The sequence below is a fragment of the Manis javanica genome, chromosome 15 (assembly GCF_040802235.1).
Source record: "Manis javanica isolate MJ-LG chromosome 15, MJ_LKY, whole genome shotgun sequence".
Taxonomy (NCBI): Eukaryota; Metazoa; Chordata; class Mammalia; order Pholidota; family Manidae; genus Manis; species Manis javanica.
The window spans coordinates 12,345,705-12,369,691 of NC_133170.1; the positions used below are offsets into that span (position 1 = coordinate 12,345,705).

General features: G+C 34.6%; 1 protein-coding gene across 19 annotated transcripts in view; it reads left to right on the top strand.

The window, feature by feature from the left end:
- The window catches only part of SOX5 (SRY-box transcription factor 5), a 938,132-nt gene that overhangs the window by 859,346 nt on the left and 54,799 nt on the right, over positions 1-23,987 (top strand). For all 19 annotated transcript variants that reach the window (XM_073222260.1, XM_073222259.1, XM_073222256.1 and 16 more), the window contains one exon: positions 5,118-5,264. In XM_073222260.1, the coding sequence (XP_073078361.1) occupies positions 5,118-5,264 (147 nt within the window). The remainder of the gene's footprint in view (positions 1-5,117; positions 5,265-23,987) is intronic.

The following is a 23,987-nucleotide window of genomic DNA, read 5'->3' on the forward strand; positions in this document are numbered from 1 at the left end:
CCTCTTTCAAGAAGAAAAGAAAATACATGTTTCAGCTGTCTTATAAAAATAGTATAATGACTATATACACAAATAAGAATATGTGATGGGATTACATATTACTTACATATTACATCTATTAAATGAAGACTATAAATTATGCTATTCATCCTATTCTCTGTTTCTTTTTTCTTTTTCCTAGTTAATTGGCACACATTTATGTACCCACTATGCTATGAACTTGGAATCATTTTTTCCCTCATCATTTTCACTACTGTTACTTCAACTCAAGTAATCACTAAAATTATCACTGAATTTTGATATCCTCATAACCGATGCCTCATCTTCTCTTTATTCTAGTTGAAAACATCATATATATTGCTCTCAAGTATTCAGTGGCTTTCTCTTGCCTACATATTAAATTTAAACTCATGCCTATATTTCAAGATCTTCTATAAGGTGAATTTAGCCTGCAAACCATATGCAGTTCTTTCTCCCACCTCCTTCCATCCCTTGTGTCCCTTTTGGGACAATTAGTTCATTCCTGCTTCTGTGTCTTTCTTTAAACTCTTCTTCCTTCCAAAATGCCGTCTCATTGTTTATTCCCAGCTTAGCTACATCTCTTCTGTAAGAACATAATCAGAATGCCTGCACCCAATTCTTTTTCCTTCACACCCTTAAGAGTGGTACGCAGTTGCAGTACACTTACACTTGCATTGTTGTATGTTTATCAGTCTCAGTTTAGGGAAGAAATTATGTTTTAACATTCTCTGTGTCCTCCACTGTACATAACAGAATCTGGAATATAGAGCGGCACATATATATTACCCAGTTTTTTACTTGGTATAATTAGTCCATTAATAATCAGCACTATTACTTTTTGAATAAGCATTCTTTACCATGTGTTTCTCTAGGTATCTTATACATATGTGATTTATTTCTCACAGCAACCTTGTAAGGTCAGTTTTATTTATCCTTGAATTTACAGGTTAAGTAATTATGACTCAGTTTAGTTGCCCAAGGTCATTCGCGCAGAACTGGAATTACAATTGAGGTTTGCCTTACTTCTAACTGTTCTAGAAGTAGAAACCATGGTCCTTGAAGGAACTTAAAACACTGAAAAGACAGAAAACAAAAGTGTGTGGAACAATTTGAAACTATAATGAAATTTATTTATATATCCCACTATAACCATACTTGTGAACACAGGAGCACTAAAACCACACTAAATTATCAGTTGATAGATTCCAACTTAATCATCTGTGATTGTTTCCTTAAAAAAAAAATCACTGTCTGAAGTGGGTGTGGGATGAAGGAAGGTAAATGGCATAAGAATGCTACATTTTAAGTGATAGAAATACTAGAAACCCTCATGCTCTGTGGAGTTGGACAGTTGAGAGATCAAAACAAATCCCTAACACATTAGTTTCAAGATAAAAGAGTGAAGTTACTCTGCAAGGCAAGAGTTACTCTGTCTGGTTAACCTCATGATGTGAGTGCTGTCTTTAAGCTTTGGCTTTTTATCTTTAGGATCCCTCAATTTATTTCTGATGTTTAGAACAATGTAAGGGTTTTTCACAAAAGTGCATCTATCAAAATACATCTTAGATTTCACTCTGGGTTTATGTGCCATCCTTTAAAGAAAAATGTCAGCCAGATTTTTGTTGATAAAAAGTTTAATATATATAGAATGATATATGTATACACGATATGTAAGTGGGTTACATAGTTACTTGCTTGTTACTTCAGGTGACCTTGCAATTCCCACTAGATTCCATGGACCTTCCCTCTCAACAAGGTCAACCCATAGCTCTGTGATTGCAGACCTTACCACTGACAATCAACTATTCTTGATGCTGCTTCAAGAGTGTGTAAGAAATGGGATAAAATATTAATAATCTCTTGACTGCCTTGTTTTAAAACCATATATTTTATTGAACCACATATTTTAATGGATAGACAAATCAACTTAATTTTTTGAATGGTTCAATTAAAGTAAGCATTTTTTTTTTGCAAGTTGCCTACCTTGTACAGGTACAGCCAAGCATGAGAACTACCATCAGCTTCTTTAAATCTATTGAAATTTCCTTTTAACTTGCAATGGCCAAATTAGGACCCAGCAGTATTTTAAAATGTCTGGTTTGTTTTATCTGTGCAAACCCAAAGTATGTTAGATCCTCTATGACTTGAAGACTTTTTTATGTTTCTGTAATATAATGTAAATTTAAATTAAAATGTATTAGAAATAGATATTTTCTATTTCCATACAAACCTGGCAAATCAAGAAACTCAGATGTGTCTGGTGGCAAATATAATATTGGTCTGGGAATAGTGGAAAGTGGGTCAGAGCTGGAGAAGAGTCGTTCTGTATAATGTCTCCTTGTAGAAAGAAAACCAAGAAGGAGAAGAGGACCTAGAAGACTAGGGGGAATAAAGAGCTTCCTAATATTATTAGATAGGCTCTGAGTGGTAGATTTATGACATTTTCATCATAAATTATTTTAAATCTCTGTATTCTTTAGCAATACCAGTAAAGTGGATGATACTATGATGCTCTTGTAAAAATATTTACTTAAATGGGTCCATTTATTTTGCAAATTTATTTTCTTCTTTCTCTATGGAAAAAAAAGCATTTCTGAGGACAGTTTAACTCAGATAAATCTTATTTCAAAATTTAAAAGAATAAAAATAATATATTCACATGAGGGAAAAACATATGATTATTTTATTCCAAGTCTATATCATATGCAAACTTTAAATTCAATGAAGTGTTTCAGAGTATATTTATACTTGTATTTTTATATTAGCATTTTTACTTCTTTGGAAGTTGTGAATCTGTCTGTAGTAATTGATACTTAAATATTGAATCACCTTTTATGAGTGATTAATCTAATTCTATAAATACAGCTAATAATTTTTTTCAATATTATGAAATCATTTAATAATCAAATTTAAATTTTGAATCCTGATTCACATTTTTATTTTTACCTACAGATGTTAAAATATTCCATATCATAAACTACCATTGAGGAATATTTTTAAATACAGCATAGGGAATATGAAGGATATTATTGGTTGAGAGTGAAAATAAAACTTTACAAGGTTTCTTTTTGTTCAAATGTTAGGAAACTCAGAGACATGAATGTTTATTTTCAACTTGATGCTAAAATATTTACCACACTACTGAAATGTCTTAGGTACTTAGAAAAATAGTGAATTTACAGAAATTTATACTGAGGAAAATATTGACTTACAGTGGGAAAAAAATCCCATGTTATCTTTAGTAATTATGAAACAATCTTATTTTTAGCATATACTAAACTAGTAATATGTTCTGTAATATTTTAGAAATAATACCCACAGGAAGCATTTTTAAAGACAGAATTATAATATATAATACAATATGAAACTTATACAGTTATCTAGCCAGTTTTTAAAAATACATATATTTTAAAAATTCAGTTAGTATATGTATTTTACTGGACAAAATTTTAATTTTCAGAATGATATCCTTGAATATTGGTTACTTTCTTAATAACTTCACAAACAGTTCAGGATGAGAACAGAAAAAATTACTTTTTAAATTACAGAATGTAATACATAGGTTTTTAACACAAGTGTGGGAAATGGATCAATTCTGATACTTAAAAAAGTGATATACTCCCAGTCATCATATTTGACATCATATCTCTTTAGTCTTTATGTAATCTAAGACTTATGAATTAAATCATACTCTTCTTTTTGATTACCTGGGATAAGAAGTAATATAATTACTTCAGCACAAAAAAAAATTAGAGGAAGAGACAATCATTATTCATAGTACAAATGTATTTCTCTCATGTTTCTTTGTCTGGAATATATCTTGCATTAGTTAACATAAAAAAACAAGCCATCCTATTTATCAATAATTTTAATTTTCAGTTAGACCACGTCTCTAGAAACCGTGAACAATGTATATGAATTTTCACATAAATATATGCCTCTTCAGTTTTCTTTATTTCATTTATAGAGATACCCCACTTCTCAAGGTCCCTGGCTTATCCTGAGCACTTCTATACTTTGAAATTTTTTTTTCTTTCAGAGAAAAATCAAGATAATCCACAGATCACAATACTCTTCCTTGAGATCTTTTCCCTTTTATATCAGTTGTTTTATTACAGAAGTTCTAGCCTGCACAGTAAAAACTATCCATGGAATCTTAAGACAAATGAGAATGAGGAAATTGGGTTGTATAATACATATATTTTTTTAATAATGACTTTCCCAAACTGATAAATGGAAAGGAAAAGAGTATTCATCTAAATGTGTGATGTGACTGTTTGAACCTGAAGCATTCTCCTTGTTTTAAAATACCATATCATATGGCTACCATTATCAAAGTAAAAATTTCCTTTGCTATTAGGCTGACTCATTGAAGAATTTCTTATTGGTTATTTAATAAGAATTACTATGTGATGGTTTAGTGGAAGAGTGTATGTTTTAGACAGTATTCTTTAAAACCCTAATCTTCAAGATAATTTGTTTTGTCTGTGTTTATTTGTCATAAAGTAAAGTGGGCTACTGGCAAGCCTCCAGATAATTTCACCAATGTAGGTAGACTGACCAGATAATGTTCTTCAAATACACTCCTAACATTCTCTATCAATGACTTCTTTGTATTTCTACACAACTAATGATCAAAAAAAAATTTGTCCATTTCAACAAATGAAAGACAGGAGGTATACTGGACTTGAACCAATATGGATAGTTAGACAATTAGTTTGTATATGAAACTACATTCTTTTATAACACACTGTGTCAGTTTTAAAATATAGCAGAGAGAGGTCTGGACGAAATAATATACTTGCCTTCCGATTAGAAAGACATTAGGAAAGAGTAAATATGAATGATTGTTATTTGCATTGAGTCCCTGGACATACAGAGATTGAAATCCCTTACATGTGTTATCTGTCATTTCTCTGCTGAGAAGCAAGTCAAGGAATAGAGGTGACAGCTTCTTTCTTTAAATATTTCAGGTCACTAAACAAAGATACCCACAGGAAAACTACCGTATCTAAATATAGGTACTTTCTGAGAGGTGTATGTATTGTATTACTGATAGTCTTTCTCCCCCCGCCCCCTCTCCCTCCCTCCTGTAGCAGTTATATGCTGCCCAGCTAGCTGCGATGCAGGTGTCACCGGGAGGAAAGCTTCCAGGCATACCCCAAGGGAACCTCGGTGCTGCTGTCTCTCCTACCAGCATCCACACAGACAAGAGCACAAACAGCCCACCGCCCAAAAGCAAGGTACCCTTTTGAAGACGCTGCATGTCTTGACATTTACAGTTTTACTTTTCTTTCAGTATTTCTTGACCATCTATTACGTGCCAGCAACTGGGTCATCAAGGAAATATGTGTCTAGTAGGATCCATAAGGTGTGCATGTAAATTACCTACATACATGTAGTCATTCATTTATTCATCAAACGTGGATTGATAGCTATGATATGAAATGTGAGTGCTACAAAAATGTATAAGATAGGTACGCTTTATCCAACCTTGTGGTCTTATGAAATAGATACCTGTACTCTATGATACAAAGGCTTATAAAGAGTTATGGATAAAGTACATTGGAAGTTATTATGACAAAGAGAATACCCTCGGTGAGTGATCTTGGGAAGCACTTCCCAAGGAAGTGGCTGCTAGAGCAGACCTTAAAATATGACTACAGCGGCATACAGAAAATGTTTTACTTAAATATCCATAGCTATTATAACATGGTACAATATAGATATAATTTTAGATATATCATGCATCCAGTGATATTTTCATATAAAAAGATAAAGATAATAAAAGTGCTAGAAGTAAGACTGCTAAGGAAACATTTATTGAGAGAACATGGAAAAGGACTGGGGGGGTCCAAATAGTTTATACTTTGGCTTAGAAGAGAAAAGCAGAAAAATCAATCTGGAATTTTTTGTGTGTTTGTTAAGATCTTACCAGGATGATAATATGTGAATAAACTAAACTTTCCATGAAAGAAGTAAAAAAAGTAACTGTAAAGTAGTTTTTATTGCGATCACTCAAGGAAATAACCACACATATTCTCTGTTAGAAAATGTTAAGCAAAAAATTGACATAGTTAATGTAGCTCCCTAAAATGACAATGTTTTGTCTTTTGCTGAAAATTGTTTCTGTTCTCCATTTCGCAAATGCCATGTTGAAATGTCTAAAGAGTAAAAGGGTAAGAGTAGTCACAGCAGTTGAAAAAATACACAAAGAAAAAAATTTAAATATTGAAAGAGAAAAAAAATCCAGGAATTATTTTTTTTAAATCCTTCTCTGGTACACCTTTCACAGTTAATGTATTGATTCACAGTGTGAACTGGGAAATAGAGGGGATCCAGTGGGAATGTACACGCTAGCCTTCATCTTCCCCGAACTCCCAAGTCCTTTTCCCTGTTATTAAGAGATAACCATAACTTTACCTGGACAAGGACCTTAAACCATGATTCACCAGCAATATGTACAGATATTGCTGTACAGATAGTGCAAAATGTTGTACATGCTTTGAAGTTGTATTTCATCTGCATAATGGACACTGCATGTTCTATGCTTAATCGGTATACCTGAGGCCTGGACTGCTTTTCTTTATAGTCACAGTAGAACATAGTTTTTAAGCCTTGGTACTAATTATGACATTTGTTGAATAAAAATTTTAAAGCAGTGATATTGGGTGTTTCCAGGGCCCAGTAGTTTTAGAATATTATATGCACAGGCTAACTCTGAGTGACATAAATAGCTATAGCAGCATAGTCTGTCACACACAGATAACTGTGAGGTATTATTGTGTGTTTTCCCTTTGATTTATTAGTGTGATTTCACACCATGTTTCATAATGATGTTTTGCATTAGGACATTTCATATTTTGATTTTAGAGTATGTAGTTCATTTGTAAATGACTAATTGGGTTTTTTCTGTTACCCTCAGAATAGCTTTTTAATCTTCTCCCTACATCACTTACTCAATAATCATTAAGCTTGTGATGTCTGTCAACCTCATCCATTTTATGCACCTATTCATTCATTCATTCATCCATTGAAATGTTTATTGAGCAGTTGCTACAATGATACTTTTTTAGGAAACCATGGCAAATGCCAAAGTGACTGAAGGTCTGTCTTGCCAAGGTTAGGTCCCTTCTTTATGAATTAGATGGCTCTGGGCATTCTTAGAACCCCTGGACAGTCTGGTGCAAGGCAGACTGATTATTTCAGTAATGTTAAAATTCTGCTATATCCTATGATTTCATATACCTGCATTAATTTAATATTGGTGAAAAATCAGATTATGCTCCTGTTATTGATAATACAGAATTTTTTAATATTTTTACTTTATCTTCAGAGTTCAGTTACTTTTTACAAATTAGCCTTCCTGAATTTTTTATCGTGTAAAGTTGAAGAAAACTATGGACATTGTAGTCCTTCCCATTTGCAACTATTGTAAAATGCGTATTATAAAATACATAAAAAGCTTAACTAATAGTAAAGTACCCCTTTTAGGTCATAACATGGTTTAATAAAAACATCTCCTTTCCTAGCTCTGTGTCCTCTAGCATACTATCTACAGCCACTGTTATTGCCAGAAAAGATGTCTTAAATGCACTTGCATTTTGGCTCAGCACTAAAGTTTAGTGGGTTAAAAATAGAACAATAAATATTACCATTGTCATTTTAATGAAGAATGTGGCCAAAACAATTCCACCAACAGTAAATAAAGAGGACCAATTTCAGTACATGAATGGAGCCTCTCGTAGTCTGAAATTGACATTTATAGATAGCATAATAAACATTATGACTTCACAAAGGCATTTTACTTATATATAATATCTATCATGTGTTGTCATATTTATATTTGTAGACAATCAATTCTTAGTGTCCTGGGGGTATTTTCTGCATGCTTAGTTGGTGAACTTTCATGTCTATCTTAATATATAATAGGATTATCTTACTAAAGGGCTTTGTGTTGTCTGCATACCTCCCTGACATAAACCAAACTGATGGTTTACGTTGAGAGTACATTTATTGTTTGGAACAGTGGAATCATTAACCACGTCCAGGTGATGATGTTAGGAAAATGATCTTATGGGCGGCTGTCAAAAATCAGCCGTGCCCCCTGGATTTTATAGCGTGCTCTTCTTCCTGGGTGTGCCTTTGCCTCACAACTCCAGGGAAGGACACAAACAAAACTTATTCGCAATTTGCAAAAAAATGGAAGGGGGATTCAAAAGGAGGGGGCTCCAAAAGACTGTAAAATTGTACAGCATGAGTCCTCTGATGCATGCTGTTTTCAATCTGCTGTGTGCCAGTTGGAGGCTTGGGGAGAGTGTGCGCGCACGAGAAAGGAGAATGCTGAGAAATGATAGAGTGGCTGTGACCTCCAAGCTCAGCCTGGAAATCCAAGACATTGATTTCACTTAGCATTCCTGCTGAGAAATCTGGCGGAGTTCAGTTGTAATAAAAGAACAAGATTCTGTTCTAATGGTAATGGCGTATGACAGACGTATCACTTTGTCTGTCCTCGGCAGCAAAGAGAAGAGAATTGGAGAAAGGTCATCTGACCTGCCTGTGGTGTTGTATGAGTACTGTGCTGAGCTTTGAACTGCCGCCTAGGAACATAATTATTTATAATATTAAATGATAAAGAAACCTTTAGAGGACTCACAGTGGACTTCTAAACACTGCAAACAGGAATTGTGTTCTGTAAATCTGAACACCCGAAAAGCAATCTGGTCTCTTCCAAATCGGCACTGAAGAACATGGGTAGCGTGGCTTATTGAGTTTGATGTCTTTGAATTTACTGTCTGTGGACCGTTTTCAGTAATGACTGATATATTGTCATTGGTGAATTTTTTTCATGCTTTGATTTAATTAGGCACAGTCAAATTTTTTTTCATGACCTATTTTGCCAAAGATTGAAAAATTAAGGCCATGTTATTTAATTTTTGCCCCTCCAGATCCTACTCCAGGATTATTTTTTTCATGACTAACAGAAAATTATATATTTAGCTCTTTAGAGATATTTTCCTAGTACATGTGTCTTCACAGCCAAGTTTATGGCTAAATATTGGTAAATAATATTGGATAGAAGTGTGAAATCTTGAACTTCTGTGCACAAGGGATCCTGTAGAAAGGAAACTAGAAATATTTCTACTTTTCAAATTAAGAAGACTTACTTAGTTAAGGTATTGTGTAGCAGTATTGGTCCATGAATCGCATGTATAGTATTGCTGCTTTGAATCTGGTTATATTCCTTAACAAATATTTAAGGTGATTTGTTTATCATTTAACATTCTGCCACTGAATAGGTACAATATATTTGATGACTTGCATTATTGCAGCACATATTTCTTTACTCAAGTGGTTTTCTGCATTATTTTTTGCAGTCTTTTAAAAACCTAGATAGCCTTTCCTTTGTGCTAGTGATTGATGTCTTAATAACAATTGTTTTGTATGAATTATTTCTTCTAAAAATAATAAAATCATCATCAGCCTTTAAATAGTCATCTTAGGAGGAAGAGTATTTTTTACTTTTTCACTTACAACTCTTGGTATGAACCAATTTATAATTCCAGGTAATGAAGAAACCCTCATATGTCATAGACGTGCTAAGCAACTGAACTTCATGTTTCATAAGTGTTTTGCCAAAGTGGCCACCTCTTGGGAAAATTAAAAGGGCAACTTGTAAATCCCACTAAGTGTCTCTTGGTATTTGACGAAAACTTATATGTTGCCTGCAGCAGCCACAAGTAGTTTGAAAAGCTGATGACAAGGGAGAATTTCTGGGTGCTTTTGTTTTACCCTTGCTGTGACTCTAGTTATAACCCGGTCACAGTTGTGTCTCTCTCAATGACAGAAGCGCATAGATAGGCTGAATCAATTTTCTGTTGTTCCTTTCAAATTCTTCTGGCAGCAATGTTCCCATTTGCTCAGCAGTAGCACCTGTGAGTTATGACAGGGAAAAGAAATATTTTTGCAACAAGCCAGAAACAGCTCTAGCTAGCTGACCAGACACAGTCAGAGTGTTTCAACTGCAATGTCCTTAAAAATATTTTGCTTCAAATTCAGAAGCAAGAAATGGAACTAAACTGTTATCAGATCCTCTTTCATAGGCACAGTAAGGAAGATCCTTTCTGATTTGGTAGCCAGGTACTTAGTTAGAAATGTCTGCAGTGCCAGTGACTCCTAAAAGGGCACCTATTTTTTGCTGTGATGGTGCCAATCACATAGTTTTATGCTAGCAAGTAAGCATTTTATCAATACAGCTGATCTGCAGGGTAGAATTTTTTAGTTTAATACTATGAGTCACAAACTGGGGTACACAAATGCACAGATTATTTAGCAATATGTTGAGAGTATGAGAAATCAGAGGATAATCATGACTCATCTTAGTTGGAAATTCATTCTAACAGGAGATTTGGGAAATCAAGGTTTTCTTTTTTTTTTTACTAACTTTGAGACAGGGTTCTATAATGCCAGTTGGGAGGACAGGTTGAATAAAAAAGTATGCACACAATATAACCACCAAGTTAAACCCCCACCAACCCTATTTATAAAAACATTATTTTTACTGTTATGATAAGACACATTCTTTAAAGATAAAGCACAAGACATCAAAGAGATTTCCTGAGTTTTAAATGGAGTGGGGAGTGCTAAGGCCTTCACAGAACTGTTTCCATGGTGAAAAGTCCAAAAGGCACCACTCAATATAACTTCATCTAAAGTTTTTCATGTTTTTTCTGGCCATGAAAACTTTTGAGTAATGGTAGTTGTAGGAATGTAATTTCTAATATGTAAAAAACTTTCAGTGTACAAAAGTTCCTAGAATACTACTATTTTTTTACTTATTCTGAGAGGTTTTCAGGTCAAGATCTCAAAAATGATTGCTACACAGGGCTAGAACTAGTCTCAAATATCATTTCTCTAAGTAACACACTGTGCTTAAATAGTATTAATAAAAGGGGAGCTGCCATTAATCTATGTATCTAAGATCAAATACAATCAGTGATCCATCCCGAAACTGTTGGACCCGGGACTTTTGTAGATTTCATTTCTAAAAATTCAGAACAGAAAGGGATATCCTCCTCAGCTAATGATAACCACATGCAAGATTGGCCATTTTCTGTTATGCTTTAAACACTGTCTGGCATATCAACTAATTGTTAGAATTTCCCTAATACTTTGCGCTGTGCCGATGCTTTGGGCTTTGTTGAATAGCTGTTGAACAAACCTCTGTTTGCTGTATTTCAATATCCATAAAATAACAATTTTGTGAGCCTTTGAGATGTAATATGGATGTGGCATACTCGAGAAGTGAATTCATTTAAGAAGAATCACCCCATAGAGTTAAACTGTAGATGTACTCATTATCATTATCAGCGCTTCCTGGGTGGACGTATGTACAGTGCATATAACATAGTTGCCCTGTCATTTTAAATAAAATAGTTTTCTTTTTGTGGTCTCATGTTGCTAAACTGGAATACGTTTAATGAAGTGTTATCCACAGAACCCCTGTGATGAGCCTCCTCCTCCGCTTTTCATCTGTATTCGGTTGACAGGAATCTCAAACAGCTCGGTACTTAAACAGGCTTTTCTGAGCACAGGGGTATTAAATGTCCAAATAGGTCATTTGGTGATATATTCTTATGACTCAGAAAGAGGAGGGGGATTGGTCACATTTGTAACATAAAAACAATAAAAATTATGAAACAAAGATATAGACTAGTTATAATCTTGGCATTTAAAGGAAAAAAAAGATAAAATATACAGAGGGATTTAGATAATATCCTTTGAATTCAACTGGCCTGGCCTGTGTTCCCCAGTAGACTGATTTTGTTTTGACAGAAAACTGTCTGGAACACAGCAGCCAACTCTGATGAGCCATGTCAAAGCTTTTTAATAATGCAGACCGTGGGGAACACACGCGGGTGTTGAGCATCTGCAGACACAGGAAGATCCACAAAGACTTACATCTTTTCAGTGGAAGTTGCCCTCTAAAATAGCTCCAACTAAAGGCAGATTCACCGTCCAAAAAGCTGTGTATTTAAGCATTTTAATCTTAAAAGCTAAATAGTACAGGCAAGAAAAAAATACAGAACAATATGGAAGGATGTCCCTGTAGAAGTATCTAGTACAACCTCAATGAGCATCACATCTAAAAATGCTAAGTCATGATGACCTCAGAGACTAAGAAATCAGAAGTACATCTCTTCTCTGCAACTATCCTTCTGTAGTTCTCTCTCCAGGCAGGGAAGCATTTATAGTTTGGCCCCCTAAAACATACTTCAAATCTGTTAAAACCCTTTATTTTTTATCCTAAGTAAGTCTCATGTGAGCTGTTGATTATTGATCTCTTGACACCCCACTAATGCTCAACTGTGAGTGGAACCATTTGAATAGAGAATTGAGACTTGAAACCTGGAAGACTACTCTGAACTTCAGATTTGATACTTTTTTATTTAATTACACTGCTCTCACCTCTTTCTTATTCATAAAATAGGAAGAATTTTATTGGTTAGTGTCACTGAAATGCACTAAAGTAGACAGGTTTTTTAAAGTACAAATACTAATGTTTTATTTGGGTGGATGGAATATAGTATATATGTACAGGGCAGCAGAGTTTTCCCTTCCTCCATTCTTGGCTCTTTAGCTGATCTAACAATTGAATTGATGTAAGACAAATTAACAGGACAAAAAATCCCACAAAACTTTACTAACGTATGCTCCCTGCATGTATGGGAGAGACCCAGGAAAACTGAGGAGCACCCTGAGGTGGCTGAAGCAATCACGTTCAATACCATTTCACCTGCAGACAAAAGATGATGTTGAGGGGTGGGAGTCACTTACGGAACGTTACCCGGAAAAGCACAGTGAGCAAGGGTAATCTTGTTGCAGATGTAAGTCTATGTCTTCTCCACTGAATGGAGTTTCTAGAGACTGAGTCATATCCCCCTCTTTGAGGTACAGCAGAGGAAACACCCTGGAGATGAAGGAAGTCCTTCCTATTCAACAGAAATGTCTCTTACAAAAGGGTAGCTTCTACTCCATGTTCAGAGCTTCCCCTGTGTGTGTTGTTTCTTAAAAATAGCCAGCCTAAAATAAACCCCATGCCAAAGAGACACGCATCTCATTGAACCAGTCTCAATCTTGAGAATGGGTCAGTTCAGTTAAACAGTTGTGTCTCATTTTAGGAAGCAATCTTGCAGGGGGGTGGGGGGATGGGAGTCCCAAAATTAGACCTATATTGTACAAGAAATCAAACATTTAATAAGGCATTTCTATGGAAACAATGGGAAAACAAGTTTATTGATTAGGCCAAATTATAAACCAGTTTCTGAGCTCGGTGGGCAGCCAGTCAAGATTTCTAAATGTTAAGGGGTTGAAGCATCTTTAGATAAAGAGAGGGGACAGAAAGTGGCAATCTGACAGATTTTCTTGATTTATAGTTTAAATGTCCCTGGTGATCTTTTGAGTGGCCCACACAGCAACAGGCATGAAGATTGTTTAAACGTGGGCTGTTGTGGTCTGTGGTGGTGATTTCTCTGATGTTTATATCAAGCCATCTAGCTTCCGTTTCCTGGTTTCAGGAGTAAGGGCAGTTTTATTTTCAATGATGCCAACGCAAAAGCTGGCAGACAATTGGAAATGTTAGTTTGGAGATTTGTAGCCAGATACGAGAAAACTCGGAGGATTCAAAAATCCAGTCCAGTTTACAGGTAGAAATCTAAACCTCAAAGATAATTAGCATAATCAGAATTAAGACCACTAAGAATCTGACACCCAGACAAGTATTATAGTCTCTACCAAAGCATATTTTTTCCCTCTACAATCACCCCTATTTTTACCAAAGATAATCATATTAAAATATGTTTGTTTGCAACATAACTTGAGTCTTAATAACCTTGGCCTGATTATTATTTACATAAGTGCAGCAAGAATAGATTTCTTTTAAATCAGCTTTACTGGAACTTTTCATTTAAAAATCTCCGATTGGACTTCTAAAAGCCTCTCAAAGCCAGGAAGCCAAGCCAAGGATTTTCCATCAGACTCACCTGCACACCTACAGATTTGTGTGAATTCCTCTCTTCTCAAGGTCTCCAGAATACCTTGAGATTCTTGTATCTGCCAGGAAGTTACCTTCTTTCGTCACCTGGTATGGCTGCTGGGAACCCTGTAAGCAAGGTACTTACTTAGACTGATTTTCTAAGGGGTTTGGTTGTCTCCATAAAGTCATCCTTATTTTCTTAGGCTTTTTGGTTATATCTGAGTCTATGTGTGTATCTCTCTCTCAAATAATGACATTCCAGTCAAACGTTTCCTGTAATGTCCTGTTGCAAGAACAGATTCTAATGGAACTCATGCAAGTAACTATATTGCTATGAAAAGATAAGAGTTTCTGAATTCTGAAGGGATCAGGTAGGGAGAAAAGATAAATGCTTCATCATGGTTCACAGAGGTATATCTTACCAGATTGCTCTAAGGCATAGGTAATTTGAAAGAAGAGAGAAAAAGTTTTCCTTAAATGTGGAAAAACAAAGCATTAAGAAAATCAGCAATGTTTCAAACAAAAAATCATAAAAATCATTATAATCATTTTGGTTCATTCAGGCCTATGTAATTAATTATTACTGATCTGATGAGAGTTCATTATAATATAACTGATGAGCATGTTTGCTTATTTCTATGACAAGCAACACTTCAAGATAAAAAATTGAATCACAATTGACAATATACCAGGACATACCAAATTTTTAGGAGTTTCATATAATTTCTAGAATACTTATATTAATAACGTATATCCATACAAATATAATCTAATAAGGTTTAACATCACTCTTTTGTCAATGCTTTCCACATAATTTAACATGATAAACCTTAATTATTGTAACATCTCTCATTTATAGGAAAAAAAAGATCAAAAAGACTTAATTTAGAAGTTGATTTTGAGAATTTTGTAAAAATTCAAAAGATTTGGACACTTGACTAAATAGGATCGCAGATCATTATGAAATAATAATTACCCATTTAATCAAAGTGACAGTAAAAGTCTTCAAAAGCAAAAAACAGAAGGTTACCCAGTTGTGAGCAAAACCAGTTCTCTTACTATTAAGATTCAGTTTTCCTAAGTAATCAAAGACCTGATGATAACAAACATAGATATCATTTTAATAAAACATAAAATCTTTGTTTTCTAGGCAGATTACTTAAAAGGTTAAAAGAAAACCTTTCAAAATCTCTTACCAGAAGCAGACCAATAGTCCAGGAAAACTTTGTCCTTTTAGCAGATGAAACAAAGTTTTTAGTTTTATGTAAATGCACTACTAACAATAAAGCGTATTTTTAAAACCCTTATAATTATTCAATTTTAACCAGCTTTATTACACAAGGCAAACTTATTTCTCTCTTTCCAACTTTGTATTTAATTTGTCCTTTACTTTCCCCTTTCCCGTTTTGAAATCACCAGTTTTACTTTGGAACAAATTTACTGTCTTTCCATTTAAAATATGCATGTCTAGACCTAAAATTTTTTTTACCCCAAAACACATTCTACTTTCCTTGTATACAGAGTTGTTTCTCTTATTTCTAATAGCTTTAATCACATGTATTTGAATTCTTAATACTTAGAAACTTTAATTTCTAGTGAAAACTAGTAAGCAACTGTGAATTGTCTGTTACACCTAGTATTTTTTTAGATTGGCAAATTTATTAATAAACTTCATAATTTCTAAAAGCGTATTCTTCTTCATAATACACTCCCCCTTGTAATATGATAAAAGACATGTTTACTATAGACCCAAAGTTATCTTTAATTTCTCTGCAATGGAAGCCAAAACTACATACATAAACCTATGTTCAGTAATTAATGTTTCATTATTTTATCTTATTTAAATATTCAATAAATGTTCATTATTTAACATAACTTAGCAAACTGTAAAATTTCAAGTTACCAAAAAAAAGATTTGGGAAGCTGTTTTTAAGCACACATTCCATAAAATACAATCAGTGCTGAAAAGTTTATGTCAGAATTCATAACCACTTACATCTACCTAAATCAATTGCTCTGAACAATTATGTTTAGACTGCTCACAAAAACTTCATGAGGATTTAGATAAAGTTAGCCATTATCCCATTCTATTTTCCTTGTCAAATCTTTCAAGTGATAACATGAACTTATTTGACTAGTCAACACATGCAGAATAGAATTATATGTAATGCTGGTAATTCTAAAGACCTGTCTATTTTATTTAAACCAGCAAACTTAACTAGCTTTGATACAAAATATATTTCTGGATCATTTGAACCTGAAAAGCATTTGAGTTAGCTTCTGTTATATTTCTGAGAACTTTCAGAATACTTAATTTGTAAGTGCTTAATTTTAAGCCATTTAAATAGCACTCTTCACAAATTAATTTTGGCAACACCATTGGGAGGTAGAAAAATATCACACATCTATACCATACATATATATAGACACACATAAACATACAGAGAGACACAACCAGATTTTATAGCTCTCATTTAAAAATTTTAGTCATGCTGAACTCACTAGTTTATATAAAAGCAGTTGGATCCAAATTTTGTTTTGTCAGGTGGAACAAGTTGGGTTCTCCTGCTCAGATGGCTAAAGCTTTTCGTTAATTTTTGTGGAGAAGAGACCTAAGATTTTTCTTCTTTTGCCAAATTTCCAACAACCTCCCTTTTCTTGTTTTTCTATTCTGAGAAATATCTCCCTAAAATTTATATTTCAAAAATAGCTCATAGGTCCTAGAGAAGATGGGGGTAGAAAAGTCTATATCACAGACACCCAGAGAAAGTATCCATGTTTCCTCCAAGGGGTTTGGGGTGTATTTGCCTATTATCAGAAATCTAGAGTAATTACTATTTAAATTTTTCATTTATGTAAGTGCAACAGTTCTGTTTCCAATGCCCTGATCTTTTACAATATCTGCAAATGTGTGTAGACAGATAGAAAAGATCTGAGTGGATTTTGAATTGCACTCAGTCATGCATTCCTGCAAGCTGTCTTGAAAGAATTGGGTTGTCTTTGCCATAATACCATGTTGAGGTCGATTTGCCTACTTAGCCACACTATTTTGAATTTGCCTTCTTATATCAGGAGGAAAATTGACCATTAGGATGTAAATCACAAGAGTTCTATGTTTTATCATCCAAGACATGAGAATTCTTTGGGGTAGGGAGGTCCTGGACGCATCCACAAAGGGCATGGCGTAGGACGGCCTGAAGCTGGCAGAACCTGATTCCAGAGCCCAGGAAAGCGGGAGGAATCGTTACGGACAGCACAGTGAGGGCGAATGCCTTCTCAAGCGCTTCTGCTAAATTTACTTCCTGGCTTTTAATATTTACATGAGTAATCTTTGTACCCAAGGCTTAGAGATCAGGTGGAGTGTTCTCTGTAAATCTTGTAAAGATGGGGAAGTCAAAACAGGCTCTTGGGCACAAGGGGTTTTCTGGGAAAGCTGGAGTTTTTATATCTAAGAGAATTCGCTGAGATGGTAGGGTTGGATCTTGAGAGGCAGTGTTTAGACCAGGGGCAGTGTTTAGACCAGAGCTCTGCCTGGGCCAGGGCCAGGCAGTTGGGAATCAAGGGTATGGGAGAGGAGGAATTTATATTAGATGGTGTGTTTTAATTTTTGTTCTAATTCCTGTTCTTTCATCTTGTCAGGCAGTCCCTTAGACCAGCCATTATACTTCTTTGTATCTGGTCTTCCTCTAAGTACCAATAAGACAACTGTTTAGGATGATAACTCTCTAATTTTATCTTGTTGCATGAAAATTTTCTTGAGGTTGGTGGGTCTAATCATTCTGTGACCAGCACATCCTAACACGGAGTCTTTGGGTTGGGTAGTGAGCACTCTAACAGCCTGTTAGTTCTTAATCTGTGTCCACCGATTTTGTGATACCAAGATGTCCCTTAGCAACCGTCTTTACCTCATGTACACATTCACCACAACAAAGTTTGCCTTAAACATACATAGTGCTCTGGTGAGCACTGGGAACTCATCAGTTTGTGAGGCCAACTAGAACAACAAGCTTATAGGGACCCCTATACCTGGGTTCTACCCTATGATGTTCCTCCTTATGATGAACTACAGGACAGAGACAAAGAGAAACAGGGACCATCTTCTGGGAAGAAAAGGATCAATAAAAACCAATAGTACTCAAAACAAATCTTTGGGTACCAAAGTCGCTATACCCATGGAACTACTACCAGAAATATTTTCTCCTGCTAAACTGCATCTAGAAAAGGAAGGAAAAAGGATTCACACCACTCTTGCTTTCACTGGACCCCATAGGCAGAGATCTGGGAGACTGACACGGTAAGAATTCTTACCTTCTGCTGGCTTTTTGTCAGAGGTCCCAGGATCTCTCAGCTGCTGTGTCCAGCCAGAGATGGTCCCATCTGGGGCACCAAAACAGAAAAAGCAGAAGACTTTTCCCTTCCTTCTTTCTAGGTTCTTTGGCTAATCTAGTAATTGAACTGATAGAAGATAGATTAATAGGAAAAAAAGAAACAAAAGCTTAACAACATCTATATCGTCTGTATTTATGGGAGAGACCCAGGAAAACCTAGTAACCCCTGAAATGGATGAAGCAGTCATCTTACATATCATCTTCACTTACAGACAAAAGATGTTGGGGCAGGAGGTCAGTTATGGGAGGTTACCAAGAAACAGTAAACAAGGATAAAGTTGCTCTGCAGATTTAAGTCCTAGCCTTTTCACTGAAAGGAGTTTCTAGAGACTGAGTCACCCCCCTCTTTCCGGTACTGCAGGGGAAACACCCTGGAGATTAAGGAAATCCTCTTTTCCCTAATCAACGGAAATGTCCCTTACAAAAGGCTAACTTCTCAGTTTTCAGAGCTTCTCCTGCGTCTATTGTTTCTTGAAAATTGCCAGCCTAAAATAAAGCCCACACCAAGGAGACACACTTTGGCGTGACAAACGTTGCTCTCCTTCATATGCATATCGATTTGTTAGATTTTATCAATAGATTTTTCTCCACAGAGAACAAAGCATGCTACAGTATTTTTAAAACATGACAAAATGGAGTGTGGCATGAAAACAACAGATAACTAAGCAGATGTAGATGTAAGAGTCAAAAATTACAGAAATTGTGACATTCCAAGCCGAAGAAAGATAGCCAAGTTAAAAATTCAAAATAATCAGAAGTTGCATGTATTTAATAAAATGTATCAGACGTTTTATTTATAGAATTACGGAAGCTTAAGTAAGAAAGAAACCCAGAAGTCTTCAGTCCAGCACACAGTAATCAAGTCACGAGGCCACTTTCCCACCACTCCATGATCAGGCGTTATTTTATGCAGAGTAACTCTAGATGTCACAATGTGATCGGTCTTCCCAGGATTCCAGCTAGTGGTTCCAGTGAATGACAGGTGTACTTGTACTTTTTCAGTTGCAAGTAATAGAAAGCCCAACCCAAAATGGATTAAGCAAAAAAGGAAATGTATTCACACACATTAGAGAAAGTTATTCTGACTTCAACTGTGGCCTTAATCAGGAGCCCAGACACTCTCAGGTAGAACTGGTTTTTGTCTCTTAACTCTGTCCTTTCTCATTTTTCAAACAACTGTCCCTTTTAGTGTTCTGTAGCACCCTGTGCTTACATCTATCATTATTGATTCAACACATTCTAATTCACGCCTGCCATTTGCCAAGTTCAGTTCAAGGTAGTGGAACTAGAGTTACTGTAGCTAAGAACAAAAGAGTTTGTCTTAAGATTTTGCAGCTTAAGGGGAAGAGACAAACTGAGCAATTAAATAGAAAGTTTCGTGTATTGGTAAGTGTTATGAAGGAAATAAGGTATGAAAAAAGGTAGGGTTCCCAGAGGGTAAGCACTGGAATCTTCCTGAGACAGAGCTGTTGGGAAGCCCTCTCTGAGACCTACATCAGGAGAAGGAGAGTATCTACAAAGGTCTGAGGAAAAGATGTTCCAAACAAGAGGAGCAGCAACTGCCAGACCCTAATGTGTGAGTGAGGCTGAAAGATTCAAGGTTTAGAACACAGGACGAGGTAGCTAGGATGCCGTGAACATGGACGATGATCAGGAAGGAGGCTGGGTAAGAGAGACCCCATCTCGTAGGACTTTTCATGTTAAGCAGTTTGAATTATATTCTAAGTGCATTCGTTTTTAAAGTGACATGATGTATTTTCCATTTGTCACACCACTTATTAACTGTTGCAATTACCTGCTCATTGTCTTCCTTTTGTAAAGTATTGTACCTTTGAGGCAAAGGAATTTTTTTGTCCTTTATCCCTTGGACCAATAAATTAATATTTTAAGTATCTCTACAATCCCTGCCTGGAAACACTCTGGAATTTGAGCCTTAATGGCGTATCCAGGACCTTGCCGTTGGAAGACAAGACACATTAATTCCACAGATGTAGACTAACTGCCTGTGATACGTCAGGCAGCATCCTGGGCCCTGAAGGCTGGCCAGCACTGTAGGCATCTCATCCTCATGGGCACACAGTATGTAGGGAGGGATATATTGAGGGATACGAAAAGAAAGAGTCATAGTTGGCCTGTTAAGAGCAACAAATAAGTGCCAAGAGCATGGGTTTAACCAAGAATATTTCCTAGGTTTTCTTCAGATTCACTTTATCAGGATATTTTCATTAGTAATATAAGAAAACATACACAATTGGTCATACCTGTCGCCATCCGTATTGAGATTTTGGAGTGATATTTTGGTACTTACATTAACACATGAGTATTGATTTAAACTTAAGTTTTTCACCTTAAACAATTATAATTGCTATTAACTAGGGCTCATAAGAATTTTGGAACTCTTTTTTTAATGTCTTTTGAGCAGGTTAATAAGCCAAAGAAGAAAACAGACCTTAATTTCTAATTAATCTGATTTTTACTTTTGATATTTGGGACTTTAATTTTTGGTTTTTACCCAAAACTTTATAACCCAGTGTGATTGCAACAGATCTGCCAAGTGCAACAGACTTTTAGCTCTCTAAAAAAAATCAGAGAAGTTTGCTACAATCTTAACACAACTATAATAGTAAAGTTTTAAAATTATAAACAGTATCATTTTCATTATTGGGATAAACCTGTATTCTCACAAATTGAGTATTTTTGAGACTGCTGCTTTGTTTCAAAATCCCTCCTTCGGTTCTGACTCCTTTTCTCCATCTCTCCCTCTCCCACCTCCCCTTTCCTCTCCAGTTATGAGATTTATTAAAGTCACACTTCTTGTTATATAAACATGCAATGCCCCCCGACTTTGAAAAACAAAACCCTTCTATAAAGTTTCTCTAAAATTTATATAATATGAATAAACTTCTATAAATAAATAATAAAAATAATATTCTTTTTGTAAAAAAACATGATTTACTTAGGCATGTCTGTTCATAAGGCTCTTAAAGTTTTATTTTACTGATATTGAGTTTATATACTAAGTTCTGTTGATATACCTGTTTTATTATAATTGTATAATAAAAGTGAGATTCTTTTTGTTATTCCTATTTTCCCCTTTCTCATGCACATGCAATATAGAAGTGAATTATAGACAATTTTAGTCCAGAGACTGTCCAAAAATGTGTAAGATAATGAAATTCTCCATGATCACTCATATAGTTTCTCATTACTTCTAATAATCAACTAAAGAACATAGTCATTCCTAGTTGTATGACTTGATCAGTATTAAATATGAAAAAAAAAGTAACAGATGCACAGTGAGTGGTGTAATTCACATTGTGAATTATTGTTTAGGGGCTGCTTAATGTGATCAGGAATTTGCAAGCACATATCCTTTATCTCATGTATTTTAAAGTTTAAGAACATAGAACACACATTAGCACATGGGAGAAAAATAGAACAGCTTTTTTGCTTTTTGGAAATAGGGAATAGTTGTAAAACTTCTTTTACATGAAAATATATTTGAAATTTTTCTATACTGATACAGGAATTTTCCTTACTAAAATTTTAATCTTATAAATATTAAATTTGAGAAGTACATTTCTAATGTCTCAGAATATGAATATTGTGAAGAATTTGTTTATCTGCTGCTTAGAAAGCAGCATGCCTGTAAATGCAAGAGTCTAAAAATCATGACAGTAGTTTCCCTTAACCTGAATCCCAAGGTGTGCTAAAGTTCTCCTGAGAAGAACATGCCCTTTTCCTAGTCCTGGACTTTCTTATATATAATACAGTTGAATACTTCTTAGAATTACACACTCCTTGTGAGCTGAAGAACTTAAAACTGAGAAATCCCACAGCTTTTAGCACTTGTACTTCCAATTATGGACTAGCTGATTCTATTGAATCAGAACACAATGGTTTTAAAAAAATATCCTTTGTGACTTCTGGTTTCTCAAAAGGATAAAGGTCAGATTTCCAAATTTAGAAAAAATAAAGACCAGAATTTTCATTTTATATTACCAAAAGAATACGAAGGAAAAAAATGTGTACTCAAATAGACAAATTTATTTCCCCTAAAATTGTTTGTCAATACCAGAAAAGACTAAGAACCTTACATTTTCATAAAATTATAAATCATTTTTTATTACATCTCTTTCGTAGATCTTCTCAAGACCAAATATCAGTGTTGAGATTCTGTAGGAGACTTTCACTTAAATTGAGCCTTTCAATAACCAAGGGATTGTATTTCTCCTAGTGTGTTATGTAATTTGAGCTGTTATAGTTTGTTGTGCAATTTTGATGACTTTTGGCAGTGTAGATATTTCATAAATAGGAAAAAAAAATTGAGACCAAAAATAGAAAGGATGAAATACTGCAAAAATTTTTCTTTTGTGTTATTTCCAGTAGCACTTAAAATAACATAAGAAAAAGAAGTGGTGGTGAAGAATGTATAAAAGCATTACCACAGCAATAGAAATGTCCCTAAATAGGTACAGATTTGTGTTTTCTCTACTTCTCTGAGTAACTCTTTTGAGGATCAAAGTTTCATTTTAAATCAGCAGGAGTTCAATATTCAGGTCAACCTTATATAAATACAGAGCAAGACAAGAATTTTGGGTCAACTAATGGAATTTTTAGTGCCAGTTTTCATGCAAATAGTGCTGTCAATTACCTAAAAAGTAATGGTTCTGATTCAGTTTTAAGAGAAATTCTGGGTAATTTTTGTTTGATTTGGTTTTGCGTGTCTTTTTCTATTAGCATTCATAGAGGTTCAGTGAGCTAGAATTCTGATCTGTTATATCTGGGACTATAATTTACGAACTTGCAACAAACTATGTGAAGGAAAGATCAATTCTGTAAGATTGATCATATTAGATACACTTCTTTTATCCATTGAACTTAAGTGGCTGGCCCATAATATGCACTCAATAAACGTTTAGTAGATTAAATATTTGTACTAGGCAACTCTATCTTAATAATATGAATTTAAACTGATGTTAAGAGAATGTGTATTTATGAAGATTTTTTTTAAATTCAGTGATAAGTTTTTTAACTATTGTCATATGAACTTTTGGGTCTTTGATGCGGTCATATTACTTGATGTTAAGAGAATGTGTGTTTATGAGGATTTCTTTTTTAATTCAGTGATAAGTTTTTTAGCTATTGTCATATGAACTTTTGGGTCTTTGATGTGGTCATATTACTTTCTAGAATTCTGGGCATATAGAATAAAGCATTTGACAAGACAAAAATAAATGTTTTTAAAATTTTTTAATATTCTTTCAAAATGTTTGAATTCTGTTTTGAAAAAACACACGAGCCTCTTCAAATGTGGCTAATAAGACGTTATTTATTCTAGATGAGGTATCTTCTACTGAAAAAGGAGACATGAGAATGTCTTCCTTTGGAAAAACATTTTTCAAGCAATAGATTTTATATTTTGCTTGAAACAAGGTTATATGTTTCCTCACTGCTTTATGTCATTTTTAAAAAATTACCTAATAACTATGTTATTCCTAGATTGAGGTTTCTAGAATCACTTGCAGAAGATGTCTAACAAA